Genomic DNA, 21,143 nt, shown 5'->3' with positions numbered 1-21,143 from the left:
TTAAACTAGAGCAATACATATAAAGATGTACTTAACAACAATTAAAATTTTAAGTTTCTACTTTGTCCACAGGAAGAGGACAGAGTTTTGTAATAGGTCTGTTAAAATATCCATCCCTAGTCTTTATTCTAACACTACGGACCTTACCGTCTTTACCAGTAAACAATTCTACAACTCTTGCTAATGGCCAGTGAAGGGGTGGAACTTTATCTTCTTTTAACAGAACTAAGTCGTTTACTTCAAGGTTTTTCTGTGGTGTTAACCACTTGGGGCGATTCTGAAGTTGATTTAGATAATCAATTTTCCAGCGTTTGGCAAATGATTGTTGAATCTTAGTGTAGTTTTGCCAAATCGTTAATCTATTGTCAGGTATTTCTGTCACTTCCTCTTCAGGGAATGACGTAACTGGTTTTAATATTAGGAAATGTCCTGGAGATAATGTGTCAAAGTCATTCGGATCATTTGACATAGCACAAAGAGGGCGTGAGTTTAGTACTGCCTCTATTTGTGCGAGAACTGTGCTAAAGGCTTCAAAAGTTAAAGTGGTATTGCCTAAAAGTCTCAAAATGTGATATTTGGCGCTTTTTATGGCCGCTTCCCAAATTCCACCTTGATGCGGAGAATGGGCTACAATGAATTTCCATTGGATTTCAGAAGAGGAGAGAAAATTTAGTATAGACTCAGAAGTTTCTTTTTGTTTAAGAAATAGTGCTACTTCCTTCAACTGATTTCTAGCTCCTAGAAAATTAGTGGCGTTATCTGAGTAGATAATTTGTGGGCAGCCTCTCCTACTAATGAATCTTTTTAAAGCAAGTAAGAAACTTTCAGTAGAGAGACCTGTGACTAATTCAATGTGCACTGCACGAGTAACCATACATACGAACAACGCTATGTAAGATTTTATTTTTGGGGCCTTTCTTAAATTAGAACTTTTTATAAGAAATGGACCACCGAAGTCTAGTCCAACATTGGTAAATGGAGGGGAGAAACATGAACGTTCCCGTGGTAAGTCAGCCATTAACTGTGTGGCTGTCTTTGCCTTAAATTTAAAACAATCGTGACATTTGTTAATTATTCTTTTTGTTTCCTTAAGACCATTTAGACACCAATATCTCAAGCGAAAATTAGAAAGTGTATTTTGAGGGCCTGCATGACATAATCTTATATGTTCTCTATGCAGCATTAATTTTACTATGTGATTATGAGAGGGTAGAAGTAATGGATACTTCTGGTCATATGGGACGTCTGAGTATCTTAGACGACCACCTACACGAATCATTTGCTGATTATCTATGAAGGGGTTAAGTTTTAAAATTGTCGTATTTGAAATTATTTCCTTATTTTCCAGACAAGAAAATTCTCGAGAAAAATGTGCTTTCTGCAAAAGTTTTATTATTAAATTTTCAGCATTTTTTAATTCTGAAACAGAGAAGGGTCCAAAACATTTTTCATTTGGAAACTTGAAATTGTGAATGTACCTGAGAATAAGTGCGATACTGCGTTGAAATTTTGAGAAATTTGAAAATTTGAGAGATACATTTTCAATGAAACTTGTAGTGTTTTCTTGTGCTACATGAACCATTTTCTTTTCCTCAGGTATTTTACTTACCTTTGGTTTTGAGTCATAACTAGATAAATCTAAGTCATAATTAAGTAGAAATGAGGGACCTTGAAACCAAAATGTTGAATTTACAAGTTCAGGAGCTGATAAGCCTCTTGACGCAATATCTGCGGGGTTTTGTTTTGACTTTATATATCTCCATTTAAACTGTGAGTTTCCTTGTATTTCAGAAACCCTGTTTGCAACAAACTGTGACCATCTCGAGCTATGTGAGCCTAACCAAGCAAGTACAATTTCTGAGTCCGTCCAACAGTTTATTGAATCTATGTGAGTTAATTTATTATTAAAAATTTCAATTATTCTTTTAGTAAGCTTGCTGCATAAAACAGCACCCATAAGTTCTAACTTAGGTAAAGTCAATGTTTTTAGTGGAGATACCCTACTTTTAGAGGTGATTAGTGTGGAAGAGACGTTTCTAGAGCTATAAGTTACTCTAATATATATGCAGCTAGCGTATGCCTTTTCACTAGCGTCGGAAAATGCGTGTATTTGAATACTACATATATTATCTTCAATAAAGAAAGGTCTATGAATTTTTAAGTGTTTTAGAGCTGAAATATCTTTGAGAAAATTTAACCATTCATTTAAGAGTGTTGGATCTAAGCTTTCATTCCACTGAATTTTTGAAAGCCAAATTTTTTGCATTATTATTTTTGCAGTCACTATTACAGGATTAATTAATCCCTTGGGGTCGAAAAAGCTTGCGATTATTGAGAGCACTTGTCTCTTAGTGTAGGAATCTTTTATTCCAATTTCTGGTACTGAAATAGAGAAGCTATCTAATTTAGAGTCCCAACAAAGACCTAATATTTTATTAAAATGATTTTCTGGAGATATAACATATGTATTGTCAGTTGAAAATTGTGAAATATTTTCCAAAAATTGTTGAGAATTTGAACACCATTTGTGAAGAGATATGCCTGCCTTTTGTAGCAGTGCAGTGATTTGCTCATGCGCAAGTGTGAGTGTTTCAATACTATTTGTACCATATAATATGTCATCAATATAGCACGAATTTATGAGCATATCATGAGCGAGAGGATATTCTTCCTTATGCATGTTGGCGAGTTCAATTAAACATCGTGTACTGAGAAAGGTAGCTGGTTTCGTTCCATAGGTAACCGTTTCTAATTGTATACATTTTAATGGCTCCGAGGGAGAGTTACGCCACAAAATGTTCAACAAGAAAGTTTGGTTGGGGTTAATCCTGATTTGTCTAAACATCTTTTTTATATCAGATGTAAATACATACTTGAAAAGTCTAAAATTGACTAAAGTGTCAAATAGTTCTGGTTGTGTGGTATAACCCTTTAACATAATGTCATTAAGGCTAAAACCAGAAGTGGTTTTCATCGATGCGTCAAAAACTACACGCAAACGAGTTGTGAGAGAAGTGTCCTTTTCTACACTGTGGTGGGGTAAGAAATATTTGTTTTCTGAGTGTATATTTTGCAGAGACAAAGGAACATAATTTGCATGTCCTAATTCAACATATTCATCTATAAAAGATTTATATTGTTTATATAGAGAATTATTTTTTGAAAATTTGTTTTCCAAATTTAGAAATCGCTTTCGAGCCATTTGGAAAGAGTCACCCAATTTATTATTTTCATTAGGCGTGCATAGGGGTAAATCTACTTGAAACTGTCCATTCGGTAGGACTTGTGTGGTGTCTTTAAATATTTCCTCAGCCTTTTCATCGTCAGGGGTTAAGCGTTTTATTTCGGGAACTTCTTCAATGTCCCAAAATTTTTGGAGAAGATTATTTACGTTGTCTTCTTCAGTGTGAGATTGAATAAATAGGGAAATATTCGAGAGTGAATAATTGCAATTTGAGTGAGAATGCACGTTTTTCTTGGATGAATTTTGTGTAGATAGGTTGCCAAAAAGGACATATCCTAAATGAGTGTTTTGAAGCACTGGAAGACCTGCTCCAATATGAATTAAGCCATCTTTTAATAAATCACAGTAGATTTCTGCACCTAATAAGAGGTCGATTCTACCTGGGGAGGAGTAAGAGGGGTCACTGAGCTTTATGTCAGCTGGTATTTTTATTTTGCTACGATCTAGAGGTACCTGTGGTATTTTGCACGTGATTTCATCCAAAACTGCACATGATACTTTAAATTTCATATCTTTGTTTTTATATGGGAAAAATTCAATATTTACCATTTCATTTGAGATGGAACAATTTTGAGAGATTGTGGATATTTGTAATTTTTTATTAGTAGTAGTGTAATTTAGTTTATTTACTAAATCTTTTGTTACAAAGCTCGACTGAGATCCATTATCGAGAAGACATCTCGCGTGTACAGGTTGTCCACTTTTAGAGTAAATTGTTACCAGCGCTGTGGCTAGCAAAACTTCGGTTTTTGGAGTGAAAGTTGAGAGAGAAGAGATGCAAGATGAATTTTGACTTGGTGAGTTTGAGAGTTGACAATTTTCATTTGTCTGAGTGCTTAAGTGGGTAGAAGTGTTTGGTGATTCATTATATGAATGTGGAGTATTGTTTCTTTGAGTGACTTGGGCATTATTATTCCCTTGAGGAGCATTTAAATAATTTTGAGAGTTATGTGGTGTACTATGGCAAGTTTGTGAATCACCCTGTATACTTGAGGGTGATTGAGAGGTTTGTGGTGCATTAAAGCGCGTTTGTTGCCTATTGGGGTGACTTTGATTATCGTCATGTGAATTTGAAGCAGTTTGATTGTTTCGAGTGGGAGAGAATGAATTATTTTCATGAGTGCGAGAAAAATTGTTTTCATCATGGAGGAGTGTATTGTGTTTTTTATTGCAAATTTTACATGTGTATTTAGATATACATTGATTAGTAAAATGCTTAGTGCCAAAACAGTTTCTGCAAAGCTGTGCTTGCTTTACAAAATTAAATCTTTCTCGAGAATTTGAGTCTTTAAATAAGTTACACTGATATATTTTATGACCAGTTTGTTTACAAAATATGCAATTTTCATATCTAGATTTATTATCATTTATAGTGGATATATGAGCAGTTTTTTGAGTGGTTTTATTATTGGACTTTGACTGAGTGTCAGAGTAATTAAGTTTTTCTAAAACATCGCATCTTTTTTCTAAAAAGTCAAAGAATTGTTTAAGTGTTGGAACATTCCTAGAACCTACTTCATATTCGAAAGCCTTGTGAGAAGCAAAATCTATTTTTTCTAAAAATATTTCTATTAAGAGCGAGTCCCAATGTTCAATTGGAACTTCGAGGTTACCAAGAGCTTGAAGCGTTTGCTTCGTTTGTACAAGAAAATCTCTTAGTACTTGTGGAGTGCATTTGACTAGAGATGGAGACTTTAGCAACTTTTTTATAAGAGTACTAATGACTCGTGATTTGTCATCATATCTCTCTTTTAGAGTTTTTATAGCGATAGCAAGATTAGCGTCTATTACCTCTAAACTGCTAATTAAGTTTAAAGGTTCTCCTTTGAGAAATGATTTTAAGTATATAAATCTTTGTATATTATTTAAACTTGAGTTATTTAAAATTAGAGTTTCGAATAGTTGAAAAAATTCATTAAATTGAGAAAAATTGCCGGTAAAATTTTTTATGCTTATTTCAGGCAGCTTAGCACTGGAAACAGCATTATTGTTTGAACTACGTGCTTCATTTTCTGTTGAGTTTAATTCTATTATTTTTCTTTGTAAACCTTTGAGTGCGTTAAAGTATTTTTCTTCCACATTTGCTCGATCAGTTGCTTGCTGTTCGCTGTCATCAATCTGTTCAATTTGTAATTGAATCTCTTCATATTGTGTGAAAAGATTGCAAAGTTTTTCTTTCCTATTTTCGAAATCCAGTATGTCGTTTTCTGTGTCTTTTTTGGCTGTAAGCCATTTTGAGATACGTGTAATTGAGGATTTAAGTGATTTTCGCGTTTTCTTTAAACCTTCCATTTTTTATTTAAAGTGAATTTATTCCGAAATAAATACCAAGAGAGTGAACAATTTTGTTCAGTGTAATTGTCTTTTTTAACTAAGACGTGATTCTAAATTTATATTTAATTTAAGAGAATATTTTAAAACAAAATTTAATAAACAAATAATGTTTTTCATAGAGAGCGTTACGCGAGACAATCGGTATAGTAATAATCAAATGCCGGTAAATACAATACTTTTCAGTGTCAGCTATCTTTAGCTATAATAAATACTGAGAAAGATCTGTGTCAAATCAGAGAGCCATTAGTTCATAAAAATCTGAAAATACATAAATAAATGCCGAATATTTACTACATAAATACGTGACTAAATACACCAATATGGAGCGTTTATATAATGCGTAAATTAAAAAGAGTTATGACCTCACCAAAAGTGTATCCAATTGCACTTCACTTTCGGTTCGCGTTAAAGTTTCTGGGTCTACAGTACCGCGTACCGCGCACTTTTTACAAACACGTGTGTCTTATCTGGAGCAAAGCGAAGGCCGAACGCCAACTTTAATGGCTGTGTTTATGAAATATTTCCTGGAGAGTCCATTTTTTTATATGGGGTAACGGTTAACGGGATACCGGCTTTTGCAGTTCCTGTGCCTCTTCGGCGGTGATTTTTTGCTTCTTTGGTACCTCCTCCTTCTTTCTTCAGTCCTGTTTATCAAAGAATGCGGGATCGAAAGGACCACTAGTGGGGTAGCCTTTTTGCTGCGCTACCCACATTAAAGAGCTGAATTGTTATTTCAGGCCTTACTGCAAAGGACTTGAGGACTGTGTTTCCAGTAGCGATGGTTCTTACAGGCTGAAGAATGGATGAGGTCACAGAATTTAGAGCAAAGAAAGATTACACAACTTTTTTATTTGCGATTGTTATATTATAATTAGATTTAAAACGTGAGGCTCAACATGGCCTTTTGCACTATGATTTATGATGAATCAGAAAACCTTTTCTTTCGTGATCATTTGAAAATAGAATTAGTGAAAATGCCCGCGTTTATAAGTGAAAACTATCGCGGACCGCGAGAGACGATCTAGTCTGGTGTGAGTAAGAATTACTACTACGTTGTTTTACATATATTTTTTATTAGCCGGAGGCTGACGAGCTTACAAGAAATTAGAGCAAATAATGATTTTACACTAAGAAAAAGATGAATGTAAATTAAAATTAAATATTCTTATTATTTTATATATTTTAAAATTAATATTATGTTTCTGGAACAGACCCGTTGACCCCCCTCTGTATCCGCGCCTGAGTCGAAGGATAAAATCGGAAAATAATATTTTGAAAAAAAAATCAGTTGAGTTAAACATACAGCAACAGAGTAAAGGCCGCGTCTCACCATCAAATAATTTGATCAAACAGTTTGAGCAAACTTGACGTACTTGAGGAAGTACGTCAAAGTGACGTCACAATTGCAGTTTTTTTGAAATTCTAAAAATCTGTGCTCTCACTATCAGTCTAGTTTGATCAAATTTTTTGTATTGAGTTGTCTAACTTGTTTGTACTTTATTTAAAATTAAAATTTTTCATTATTATCCACAATGAACACTCAGGATGTGACGTCACTAACTGTCACTTTGTGTCACTAACTGTCAAGTTTGATCAAATTATTTGATGGTGGCACGCGGCCTTAACACCTCTGGGACATGTTAGGAAATTGATGGAAAGAATTTGTTGAAATTTGATTGCATTTGTCAATTTGATGTCATTTCAAGTCCAGATTTCTAGGCGGTCGAAAGATAAAATTAGAAAAGAGTCTGTTGAAAAAAAAACTTGATAAAGCATCAATAGACATAAAGATAAAGCATAAGAGTAACACCTGTGAGACTGGTTAAGAAGATATTAAACTTTGTTAGAACAAAACGTAAATTAATATAAACAGCACAATGTCTTTGTCTTACTTGGCAAATCCTATAAAGTCTTCATGATTTGTATTCATATAAGAAAGTTGGCAGTTAATGTATACCGATAGTTGATCCCTACATTCTTGCTCTCTTTTTCTCACGTGATTCGTTATAACTCGTTCAACGATTTCTCTTAATCTCGGAAACCTCGACATCTAAAAAAAGGAAACATTGCTTATTTAGATACACTTTAAAAATATTAGATATAAACTACTTTTTTCTATATTTTGCTTCACGTTAAGAATAGAACGTTACGCTTACAGAGATCAGTGTTGCCAAACCTCTCGCGCACGGGTGGATACTTGACTGCCGATATACGATTCATTCTAGTCAGTATGGCGTGGCATCGGCGCGCTTCTATCGTTCATAAGAAATACATGGGGCTATCTCCGCAATGTTACATTCTTAACGTCGAACGCTCTATAGGAGCTGTTACTCACCTGTTCTGAGCAGTTGTGTACAACATTCAACAACTCGGTTGAGACTAGATCCACACACTTCAAGCAAGGGTCTTTCAATCTAGAGATTTGCTTTTTTACTATGGCATCAAATGCTAAATCAGGCGTAAAAAGACCTATCTAGAAGAATCGAAAAAACATACAGTATAGAGGAATTACTTGTTATAATATTAGGCCTGGATCCCGCTTACAAAAAAAAATTATTAATAGCAAGCTGGAAATTTGTTAATAGCTTAACGGTGTCTAGTCGGACAAACTTTGATGTATGGGAACACTGGAACAGGAGAAGTTTTAATTGTGGAACGTGATTTTAACTATGGAAGGTGTAATCCTGACACGTTTATGATTGTGAAAACTAACAGGTTGTTTTAAGTTTATTCAATAGCCAACTTTATATAATATATAAACAAATGTTTGTCCGACAAATATGTATGTTAAAAGGGTAACAAATCAATTGGAAGTTCTGTCCTACAAAATACATGTACGCCAGGAACCGAAGCTTTTCACCTCGCAACTTTTACAGAATGGATCGATTTGCTTGAAAATTTGAGAATAAGTAGTGGATACTCCAAGGATCAAAATCTATATGATGACGAAAGGCGCTTTTACCATGGGGGTGGTTGCCACCCAATCTCGGGTGTGGAAATTTTTTATTATATTTTGACCGCAAAAGTTGATAAAAACATTCATTCTAAGCAAAAAATGTTTTATATATTTTTTTGATAAAATTAATAGTTTTCGATTTATGCGCTATCGAAAGTGTTAGTTTTGTATAGAAAAAATCAGTGTTTTTTGATTACTCATTTACGATTCACTCAATTTTTGCCGTAGAAAAAATTTTTTCAAACTAAATTCTTGGGAATTAAATAACCTACAATTTCATATTTAAACATTTTTTCGTATCTCTGATGCTAATCTTTCTCTTCTGAAGAAAATGGCATTTTTTACCAAACTACAAAAATTCGTTATTCGCTTTTAGCTCCATTTTTTTAAAAACTAATCATTCTAAGCCAGTCAAACTTCTAGAATCTATTAATAATGTATAAATACAGAAGACTGAATAAGGCCAATGACTTAAAGCACCGCTAATTTACATTACAATGCTTCCAATTGGATTTCACAATTTTTTTTTTTCAAAAAACAGTATTGGATGGTATTGGTTTTTTAACCGTAACTTTTTTGTTTGTTATCTTAGAAAGTTTCGTAAATAATAATTTTGTAGGGTTGTACAAGGTCTATAAGCCTATTAATATTAAATCTTTTTAAAATCCTCAGTCGCAAAAAGAGGTGACTTTGAAAGGGTTGGTAAAGGTGGTTTTTGCATGTTATTATAAGTTTTAATTGCCAATAGCTCACTTTTACTGTAGAAAAAATTTTTGCAATCCAGGTTCTTGGGAAGTAAATAAGCTACAATTTCATATTTAAACATTTTTCGCATCTCTGGTGCTAATCTTGCTATTCTGAAGAAAATGCCATTTTTTCCAAACTACAAAAATTCGTTATTCACTTTTAACTCCATTTTTTTTTAAACTAAACATTCTAAGCCGGTCAAACTTCGAGAACCTATTAATAATACATAAGTAAAAAAAGACCAAATAAGGTCAATGACTAATTTTAATTAGGGTGGTTATTAGAGGGTTGCTTGCGATCACTTTTTCGCTGAAAAAAATAGGGACTGACATTCTTTTCATTATAAGTCACTTAATTTTTGAGCTATAGACTTTTTTTATTTCTGGAGATATATATTTTTAAGTACTTTAAATTAGTTTGAACAAGTTGTTCTCGAAAAATGCATAGTTTTCCCGTCTTTTGACTTTAAAACTGCAATATTTAGCATTTGACGAAGAAGAGCCAACATATAATAAAGTATAGCTCGATTACTATTGGTCTTAAAGAAAATTTAAAAAAACGGTTTCATTTATTTTTTCAAAAGGTACATTTTTGTTAAGTAAAGTTGTTTTGATAAAACGAAAACTTTTGGAGTTATTATCAGAAAATGTATTAAAAACATTGATTTTGTCGATATAAAACTAATATTTTCGATAGCGAATAAATCGAAAACTATCAATTTTATCAAAAAAATGTATAGAAGGTTTTTTGCTTAGAATGAACGTTTTTACCAGCTTTTGCGGTCAAAATATAATAAAAAATTTCCAACCCCGAGATGGGGTGGCAACCACCCCCATGGTAAAAGCGCCTTTCGGCATGATATAGATTTTGATCATTGGACTATCCACTATCTATTCTCAAATTTTCAAGCAAATCGATCCATTCTATAACAATGGCGAGGTTTTGTCCTATTTTAAGCTTCATTACTTAGACTAATGGCACGTTTTCGTAGTCTGACGTTCGAAACCTGTAAGATGTTCCACAATTAAAACTTCTCCTGTTCCAGTGTTCCCGTACATCAAAGTTTGTCCGACTAGACACCGTTAAGCTATTAACAAATTTTCAGCTTGCTGTTAATAATTTTTTTTGGTACGCGGGATCCAGGCCTATGATCTTACCCTAATTCCATGAATGTTCGCAATGGCGATTGCTATTTCCTTTCTCAGCTCGCTTTCGTCGAACTCCATTTTGACAACTTCAAACGGGAATCTTTCGTGAAAGACACAGTTGATTCTAGCGCCTCCCGACAGCTCAGTTGTGTTCACATCGTCCGATCTGGAGCCTTCGAGAACTTTTTCGAAACTTAGAGCGAACTGCTGGATCATCCTGTACAAATAACGCAAAAGTCGATAAATTCTGTGTGGCTACAAGTTGTAGTCTAAATCTTGTGATATGGCATTTACAGGTATATTTATATTCGTCTATATATAAGTAAAGTAAGAAGAAAAAAGTTTTCGACCAATGCTTGCTACCGGTGATGACCTATGGTGCAGAAACATTATCGCTCACAAAGAAAAACGCACAAAAACTAAGAGTAGCGCAGAGAAGAATGGAGCGATCAACGATAGGGGCCACTCTGCGAGACAGGATTAGAAACGAAGATCTACGAGCTAAGACCAAAGTCATAGACGTCATTGGCAAAGAAGCTGTAACTTAAAATGGAAATGGACTGGACACGTTGCCAGAATGAAGGACGGAAGATGGACTCGCAAACTAGTTGAATGGAAACCAAGAGCCGATAAACGTAGCAGAGGAAGACGACCAACACGATGGCAAGACGACTTACGAAAGACAACAAAAAACTGGATGCAGAACGCACAAGATAGAACACTTTGGAGACAAACAGGGGAGGCCTATGTCCAGCAGTGGACTGAGAGAGGCTTATGATGATGATGATGATGATATATAAGTATAAATAATACCAAACTTGAGCAAGTTGATAAAATCGTTTACCTTGGACAGCAATTAAATTGTAACGCAGATAGTCACGGCGAAATTAGATCTAGGATAGAGCAGGTCAGAACCGCTTTTAGAAGGATCTCCAAGGTATTATGTAACAGAGGCCTAAAATTGGCATTGAGAAGAGAATCCGCCTACTTCGCTGCTAAGTATTCTCGGTCTTACTTTAAGCTGTCGAGTGTTGGACTGTGAATAAAACTGATCTAAATCGCCTTGAGATTTTCTAAATGTCGTGTTATAGACGAATTTCGTGGGTGGAGATGATTTGAAACTCCACAATGTAGAACGTTTCAGCAAGACTACTGACTGAGATTATAAAAAGCATCATGAAGAGAAAGCTGGAGTAGTTCGGACATGTAATGCGAGGTCCAAAATACAGGTTGATACAAAATATTATGCAAGGGACAATAGCAGGCAAACGCAGTCCAGGACGAAGGACTTCATGGTTGAAGAATTTGCGAGATTGGTGTGGTATTGATACAAGCATGCTATTTAGGGTGGCAGTGACTAAAATTAAGATAGCTATGATGGTAACCAACGTCCTGAAAGGACATGGTACATAAAGAAGAAGAAGGTATATTTAGAGGTCATTAGTTACCTGATGTGTTCAGCCAATTGCTCGTTGTAGTCCATTTATTTTTACATAAAGTTTTGATCACCTTTTTGACATTTTAAGTATTGACAAGTTAGAAAGTCATAACATAAACAATAAAAAGTTTTAAGTAAGCCAATAGGCACATTAGCAGTGAATAATGCTTAGAGACTTCCTATACGAATTGCAGTTTATTAAAAATGAATGGCTTATTGTATAAATATTCTTGCTAAACTAGCTATATTATATTTTACGATATATCGTATTCATTTGTGCTATTAATAAGATTTATTACAATAAAAACTGTTACTTACTGAAGCATAGCCTTTGATTTCATACTTGGATCATCAGGAGAGAAGTTCTTGAAATCGCCAAGCTCCTTTTCCAGAATAATCACCTGTTTCTGTAAATTATCTCGTAAAGAAGGAAGAGTATTTCGTATGTGATTGGTTAGTTGCTCGTTTAACACTTTTTGTAGGTATGGAGTACCCAATTTGTCGGCTATATGTGTATAGGACGGATGCCTGGAATTGTTAAGAAAAAATTGTATTAGTACCTACAATTTTCTACAAACAACAACGGAGAGTAAGGCAAATTGATTTATTTAATTATAATCCGGCTCGAAGGACCAGAAGGACCAATAAAGTCTAGATCGTTGTTCGCAACTATTAGTCTGTTTGGATTTCTGTTTGTAATTTCTTTAAAACAGACTTTTTAAGTGATACAAATGGGGATACAATGGGGAAATTACTAAGAGTCATGAAAATTGTTGAAATTAATTAAAAATTAATGACGAATAACATAATAATTACCCCAAGAAATATTTTCTTTCAGCTTCCAGCGCTAATTTTATATCCTTTTGTCCATCAATATCTCTTTGTGAACGGTTTATGACACCTACATAACCTCTTCTTAAGGGCAACAGTTTGTTCTCAAGAATATACTTAGCATCCGTCCCTTCGTCCATTATATCTAATTTGGTTATGACACCTATGGTGCGATATCCTGAAACAAATTGAAATAGCAATAACAGCATGCAGCGTATGAGACCAGTAAGATAAGTCATTTATTTTAACCAACTTAATACGAAAAAAATTTGTCGTTTTTTTAAGTTATTCTCATTCTCATTAATTCGACCAAGAAAACTTGCCAGTTGATCGTAATTGATGTGAGCTCGTGTGTGTCATATTTAGTAATTCCACCGAAACATCAATTGTACTTGAAACTTTCACTGGCTTAGTTTTTTTATTCGAAACAAATCCTTATCTTTAATATGATTTTTAGGAAGTACGTAATTGGTAGATATGAGTTAATATGAGGTTAGAAAAGAAAGCAATAACAAAATACAGTATTGTGCTTTGCTATTATAGTATTCCCATATGTATACAAGGTGTTTCAGAATATGTTTCATTCCTTTTTTATTATTATTAAAGAAACAATGTTACTTTATTGTCCAATGATTCAACTTACAGTCTAATAACTATTGTTGCACACTTTACTGTTAAGGCTAGGTTTGACATTTATACTTTTATCACTATCACACTAGTTCGAAATGTTTGGTGCGTTTGAGCCTGCGGACTAGGTCTTGATTATCTAGTAGTTCCAGCTCTAACACTTCCTTATTTGTATGGGTATGTAGTCGGTTTTCGTGACCTTTGGTAATTTTCTTTATTTCTTGTAGTATTCGGTAGGCAAGCCTAGTTACTCTCACTAGTACAGCCCCATATCTGTAGGCTATGGGACCATACTGGTTTGAGCATATGTTTTTAAACTAATACCTTCTTTTTGATTGTAAGTTGTGAGCTTCTACAATCTACCTAATAACCAATATATCTTGAATCTGTACCTTGTATTTCAGTTTCAATTCTTTAGTTTTCTTTTTAATATGTTCCTGCCACTTTAATTTGCTATCCACATGTAGTCCTAGGCCTAGGTATTTACCTGTTTTCTTATACGAGACGATTGTATTTTTTAGTCTAACTAGGTGATTATTTATTTTTTGTAAGTGAAATCGGTATGAACCGATTTCCCTTCATTAATTTTTATGCCCCATTATTTATTTAATAATTATTGTAGGTGTTTATTTTGTTCACAGCATTTTGGAGGTATCTAGTTGTTTCTTCTAATGTTTCACCAACTGTTAGTATTGCAGTATATTCCAGTGTGTAGTAGTACGCTAATGGCGTACGACAGGGACAGCGAATGGTTGATCCTTCCCAAATTCTACGCCACTGGCGGAATTGCCATTTTAGCGCAATTTTTCGATTCACCAATACTCTTTATGTAAATAACGTACTCTTTACTCGTAACGATAAAGTCATTAGTTTTCGAGATATTTGAAGTTAAACATGTAACGGTTAATTTTAAACTTCAAATATCTCGAAAACTAATGATTTTATCATTAATACTGAAGAGGATATTATTCATTCTTAACGAAAATTCATTAGTTTTCGAAATATTTGAAATTAAAAATTAAGCGGCACAATACATTAATTAAAATAACTGTGCCGTTACATGTTTAACTTCAAATATCTCGAAAACTATTGACTTTATCGTAACGAGTAAACAGTACGTTATTTACATAGAGTATTCTAGAATCGAAAAATTGCGGTAAAATGGCAATTCCGTCAGTGTCGTAGAATATGGGAAGGGTCAACCATTCGCTGTCCGTGTCCCCTGTCGTACGCCACTGGTAGTAGCCAGAAACGTTTATTTATAATAATTTCATAGGGTGTATAATACCTACACTTTCTGGCAAGTATGAAAAGGATATGTCGAATGGTTTTAAAATAAATAGTAAGCAAAAACAGTTTTTAAATGTTTAAACAAAACACCCTGTAACTCAATATGGAGCCATATTTTATTTAAGCGATTTTGGTTCAATCTTAATATTTTGATGTCTTCCATCACCCATTAGCTAATGTCTAATTCATTATGGGACACCCTGTATAGTAAATACAGGGTGTTTCATTAATAATTGTCTATATAGTAACTGGAGAAACCTTATCGCAAAATACGAAGATTTAAACTAAAACACTTAAATAAAATGTGGTTCCTTACTGAGTTACAGGGTGTATTATATAAAAATTTAAAAACTATTTTTGCTCAGCATTTTAAAACTATTCGACGTATTCTTTTCATACTTGGCAGAAAGTGCGACTACTAGACACTCTACTAAATTATGATAAACAAACGTTTCTAGCTACTATCAGAGGCGTACGACAGGGGATGGTGAATGGTTGACCCTTATCAAATTCTACGCCACTGGAGGAATTACTATTTTAGTGCCATTTTTGGATTCTACAATACTTTCTACGTAAATAATAAACGATAAAGTCATCAGTTTTCGAGATATTTGAAGTTAAATATGAAACGGCACAGTTATTTTGATTAATTTATGATATGATTCATATGATTAAAATTTAAAAATTATTTGTACCCAGTACTTTAAAACTATTTGGCGTATTCTTATTATACTTGGCAGAAAGTGTAGGTACTGTACACCCTAATAAATTAAGATAAAAAAACACGTTTCTAGCTACTACCAGAGGCGTACGACAGGGGATAATGGCTGATTGATCCTTCCCAAATTCTACACCACTGACGAAATTGTTATTTTAGTCTAATTTTTTGATTTTGCAATAATATACTCTTCATTCGTAACGATAAAATGATTAGTTTTCGAGATATTTGAAATTAAAAATGAAGCGACACAATACACTGATCAAAATAACCGTGTCGTTTCATTTTTAACTTCAAATATCTCGAAAACTAATGACTTTATCGTTACGAATGAAGAGTATATTATTTTCATGGAAAGTATTGGAGAATCCAAAAGTTGAACTGAAATAGCAATTTCGCCAGTGGCGTAGAATTTGGAAAGGGTCAACCATTCACTTTCTCCGGTCGTACGCCTCTGGTAATAGCCATAAACGTTTGTTTCAACATAATTTAGTAGCTTCTACAGTACCAATACTTCCTGTCAAGTACGAAAAGGATACGTCGAATAGTTTTAAAATGCTGAGCAAAAATAATTTTTAAATTTTTAGATAAAACACCCTGTAACTCAGTAAGGAACCACATTTTATTTAAGTGTTTTAGGTTAAATCTTCGTATTTTGTGCTAAGGCTTCTCCAGTTACTATAATTACTTCTCCAGTTACTAATTATTAATGAAACACCCTGTATAATATGGGTCCCAGAATACTGCCATGTGAGGCTCCTGCTTTGATTGGTCGTACATATTGTTTAAGTCTAAAAATTCTGTCCTCCAAATGTGACTATATTAGCTGGACATGGTGGATGGAAAGATATCTTTTGAGTTTTAGTAAAAAGCCTTATGTCTAGAAAAATATCTGAGCATATTAATTTTATTATCTTCTAGAGGTTTGAGGTTTCTCTAAAGCTATTGATGGGAAGGAATAATTTATTTGTGGCTGAGTATAGGTTGTATTCTTATTAGCAATATTTACTCAAATAATTTGGACATAGTTGATAACAACAATTATTATTTTTCTGTACGATTATACTTTAGTTACTGGTTTCCCTGGGTTGGGAGTCATGATTAGTTCAGCTGTTTTTTTTTTCACTTTATTGGTACATATTGTAACATGGATGGGTACTACATTTATAAGGATTGCAAGTTTTACGGTGACGTTCGTAGGTATGTCTCCTGTTATTAAGTCAAATCCTGGGCACTTTTTGGGCTTTATATTGAATTTGATTACTTTGGTTACTTTTTTAGGGTAATAGGCTTTATTATTCCTTTATCAGTATTGTTCACATCGTGTTTTGTAGATCTCATCATCATCGTTTTCGACTTGATTATTTTCCATTTTGTGATTTTGGAATACATTATCTGAGTATGAAGCGAACACGTTTGCTTTTTGTTTTTCATCACGTGCCTATGATCCATTTTCTTTTCTAATCGGCTGAATCTGTTGCGTTGGTCTATTAGTCTATTTATTATTTTTGTAATTTTGCACAGTGAGTAGACAGTGATTTGGTCATATTATGTCGTCAGATCGTTTATGTACTGGTTTATTGATTCATGCCTGGTGTCCTATTTCTCTTTTTAACTGTTGGGCGAGGTTGCACCAGCTCTCGAATTTTTTTAGGATAATTTTGACCTTCGGTTTTGCTTATAATTTGTTTTTTACTATTCTATGCTGCTTGTTGTATATTTATGGTTAGTTTCTCCACTTCATTATGTTGTTCATTAGTTTCGATTGGTACATTTAGGTCAATTGTGTCACTTAACTCCTGCCTAAAGTGAGTCCAGTCCGTTCTGTTATTAGTTCTTCTTCTTATTGCGCCGTCTTCTTTCAAACGTTGGCGATCCAAATAGCAATTGTAACTTTGGAAACTGCTGCCCAAAAAATTTCTGCGGATGAGCAGTCAAAACGTCTTCTCAGTCTTTCAGCCAAGAGTTATTAGTTAAATTAGGGTTATTTTCTTTTAGTCTAATATACTCACTGATAGCAGTAGCACTGTTAGCAGTTACATATTAGTGAGTGATAAAATCTGGGGTCATCAGCTCCGTCTATTTTCATAAAATTTGTTGGATGCTTCATTCCTAATCAAAAATATATGATTTTTCCATCTTTTTGTTCCATATATTTTTTAGTTTTTGAAGTTATACTAATTTAGGCGCGATTTCATTGAGAGTGAAATTTTATTAATCTGCGCGCATGCGCACACCGACAGTATGATATTAGTCGTTATACGGGCTCTGATTGGGTGTTGAAATGATCTGTCAATAATTGTTCAATATGGAGGTTATCGGTAAACAAAAATATTGTATATATTAGTTTTTATTGTTGTGACGACAGAAATAAAATCAAACTTATAATTATAGTGACTTTTTAAATAGTTTAGAAAAGCCGCAGGTACGTAATTCTAAATGTTTCAGTTGTATTCCAATAAAAAATTATCTTCATACCTATCTATTTGGAAAATGTAAAAAAAATAATGTAGTTACCTATTAGTAGGCAATGCTTTAATTTACATAATCTGATTACGAACAAACTTTCTAGAAATATTCATCTAATATATCGTTTTCTTACTCTATATTTTGTTGTATTTTAATTCGACAAAAATCAAACTAATAATTTGATTAAATTCCTATAAATAAACAAAATGTCAAAAAGTTTATGGTGTAAACGTTTAGTTTGTGTATATTCCCACATGACGTATACGGAATTTGGTGCAGTGGGAAATCGCTTCGACTTTCGTACGGCGCGATAGACGTGAAGTGGGTTCAAGCCCCAAGCAAGTTGTTATTTTTTTTTATTTTTATTTTATAGATTTTATGATTGTAAGTATATTATTATATAATTTTTTTCAGAAAATACGTATTTAATTAAAATTTTTGGCAACAATTATTGTTCAGAAATCATTTGTGGCATTTTTCAATGTGTTTGTGTGTGTTTTATTCTTTTATTTTTTTAATTTTTGGTATTGTTTTATTAAAAATTTTTGGAAAGTAGTAGAGAAACTGTTTAAAGTATATTGATTTCGTTGAAATCATATAATAGAAGTATAACTTCTTACGTGCGTACAAAGTACACATATTCTTTTTTCATCACTGACAATTCTTCACAGTTCTTTTAAAAAACACTAAACCAAAAATCTATTTTTTTGGTTTAGTGTAAGCTCTTCTATCACAACGTAATTCATAAATACTATAAAAAATCTATATTTACCTTGAGGATCCACTTCTCTGGCGATCTGTAAAGCATCCGAGTTGGCCAGATCTGTGTTTGCTGGCGTGACCGCCAAGATAAGGCAGGAATCTCTATTGATGAACTGCATAATCATGTTCCTTATCTGCTGTTCGATGTCAACGGGTTGGTCTCCTATGGGCACCTTGGTCATACCCGGCAGATCTATCAGAGTCAGGTTAAGAACTGAAATAGAGATATTAGATATTATGACCTCATCCTAGTATAGAATTCAAAATTTTAATTAATTACCGCCAAATTCAAATCATCAACTATCCATAGAGCAAAAAAATAAAAAATTGTTATTTAAAAAGAAATTTTAGTTTTTTTTAATGGTAACAAATGGAGATTAAAAACACATATTGTTACGTTTTTACAGAATGTATTATTAACTTTATTTTAATTTAAAACCTTAATTTATTAGTCTTTATTTTAATTTATTACATTCACTTACTTATACTAAAACATAATTAACATCTACAAGTATTATTTAAAATTTATTTTCGACATTATAACACGCGCACTTGACATCAAGATAATAAATAAAACTTAATGTAAATTATATTAATCTATTTTCCGAGTAACAATACTTAAACGATTTATATCTCAAACTTTTCGTTACAATTTATAAATTCCGACTGGCCGTCTGATTTAAAATAATTCCACTTATACAGGGTGTAACAAAAATACAGATCATAAATTTAATCACATATTCTGGGACCAAAATAGTTTGATTGAACCTAACTTACCTTAGTACAAATGTGCACATAAAAAAAGTTACAGCCCTTTGAAGTTACAAAATGAAAATCGATTTTTTCCAATATATCGAAAACTATTAGAGATCTTTTATTGAAAATGGACATGTGGCATTCTTATGTCAGTAGTATCTTAAGAAAAAATTATAGTGAAATTTGGACAGCCCTTAAAAATGTTATGGGGTTTTGTTCCTTTAAACCCCCCCCCCCCCAAACTTTTGTGTACGTTCCAATTTAATTATTATTGTAGTACCAGTAGTTAAATACAATGTTTTAAAAACTTTTTTGCCTCTTAGTACTTTTTAGAAAAGTCAGTTTTTATCGAGATATTTTGAATATTTTTCAAATCCACCACATATTTGTATATGGTTAAGTACGATTATGGAGACTTGGTAATAATATGAAAATTTATTTATGATTTACATTTTTAGGTATATTTTGAACCATATTAAAAAAGAAGCCACATCTCGATAAAAAGTGCTTTATCGAAAAAATACAAAGAGGTAAAAAAGTTTTAAAAACACTGTGTTTAACTAATGGTACCGCAGTAATAGTTTATTTGGAACGTACACAAACATTTGGGGGGTTTAAAGGCACAAAACCCCCACAAACTTTTTGTGTAAACATATTAAAAAAGAAGCCTCATCTCGAAAAAATACTAAGAGGCAAAAAAGTTTTGAAAATATTGAATTTAAGGAACGATACACAAAAGTTTCGGGGGGTTTAAGTGAACAAAACTCCATACAATTTTTAGGGTGTGCACAAATTTCACTATAATTTTGCTTTAAGATATTCCTGCCATAAAAATGCCACATGTCCATTTTTAATAAAAAATCTTTAACAGTTTTCGATATATTCGAGAAAATCGATTTTCATCTTCTAACTTCAAAGGGCTGTAACTTTTTTTATGTGCATATTTGTACTAAGGTAAGTTAGGTTCATTCGAACTATTTTTGGTCCCAGAATATGCACTTTAATTTATGACCTGTATTTTTGTTACACCCTGTATGCCACCTGTCATACTGAAAAAAATCCAGTATATACGTGAAGAGCCGAGTTATCGACTTGAAACGTTTCTGAGTAGTTTTGCCCGAATTGTATCATACATTCATTGACTTCGTGAAGTGATTTTACGGCACTTATGTAGGTGTTACCTCAGGGCCCCCGCTACCATATGTGCAAAGTGTGCAATGCACACGGGCGCCATCCTTTAGGGGCGCCAAAAACCCGGGATCAATAATTAAAAAAAAAAAAAAAAAAAAAAAAAAAAAAAAAAAAAAAAAAACAAAATTATCCAGTCACTGCCGATTCCCATTTGCGAGAACATGCCGGAAGTCAGGCATTTTAATTTGTTTTTGTTATGATTTTATTCTTTTTGTTTCACATTTTAGTCTACAAAATCCATTTACTCACGGTTTGTGCTGTTAATTTTAAAGAACCGCTTATATTGGCATGAAATTTGTCATACACATAGCTAACAAGAAAAGAAGTGATATTGTGCCGATGTGTGCTTTTGCCCTGGTGGTAAAAGGGGTATTCTCAGGGGAATACGCACGAGAATACCTGGGGTATTCTTGGCGGTGAAAAAACATACGTTCAAAATAAGTCCTGAATTGGATAAACTGGCTAATTCTAAGCAACTTTTGTTCTATAGAGATTTAGTCAATACTTTTCGAGATATTTGCGAGTGAATATGTTAATTTTTCAACAAAAATCCCCGTTTTTAGAAGGTTTTTCGCAAATAACTCAAAAACTAATTATTTTATCGAAGAAATACTCTTAGCAAAAACATAGCT

General features: G+C 33.2%; 1 protein-coding gene across 19 annotated transcripts in view; it reads right to left on the bottom strand.

Moving 5' to 3' along the window:
* LOC114328241 (dynamin) overlaps window positions 1-21,143 on the bottom strand; it is a 72,868-nt gene that overhangs the window by 19,929 nt on the left and 31,796 nt on the right. For all 19 annotated transcript variants that reach the window (XR_007700356.1, XR_007700358.1, XR_007700362.1 and 16 more), the window contains exons 4-9: window positions 18,575-18,778; window positions 12,684-12,876; window positions 12,186-12,395; window positions 10,439-10,646; window positions 7,914-8,051; window positions 7,471-7,628 (exon numbers count right to left, since the gene is read on the bottom strand). Coding sequence is in view for 10 of the 19 variants with exons in the window: in XM_050659598.1 (XP_050515555.1) it covers window positions 7,471-7,628; window positions 7,914-8,051; window positions 10,439-10,646; window positions 12,186-12,395; window positions 12,684-12,876; window positions 18,575-18,778 (1,111 nt within the window). In the remaining 9 variants the exon portion in view is untranslated. The remainder of the gene's footprint in view (window positions 1-7,470; window positions 7,629-7,913; window positions 8,052-10,438; window positions 10,647-12,185; window positions 12,396-12,683; window positions 12,877-18,574; window positions 18,779-21,143) is intronic.

The sequence above is a fragment of the Diabrotica virgifera genome, chromosome 8 (genome assembly GCF_917563875.1).
Source record: "Diabrotica virgifera virgifera chromosome 8, PGI_DIABVI_V3a".
In the NCBI taxonomy this organism is placed as follows: domain Eukaryota; kingdom Metazoa; phylum Arthropoda; class Insecta; order Coleoptera; family Chrysomelidae; genus Diabrotica; species Diabrotica virgifera.
This window is presented reverse-complemented; position numbering and strand designations above follow the sequence as displayed.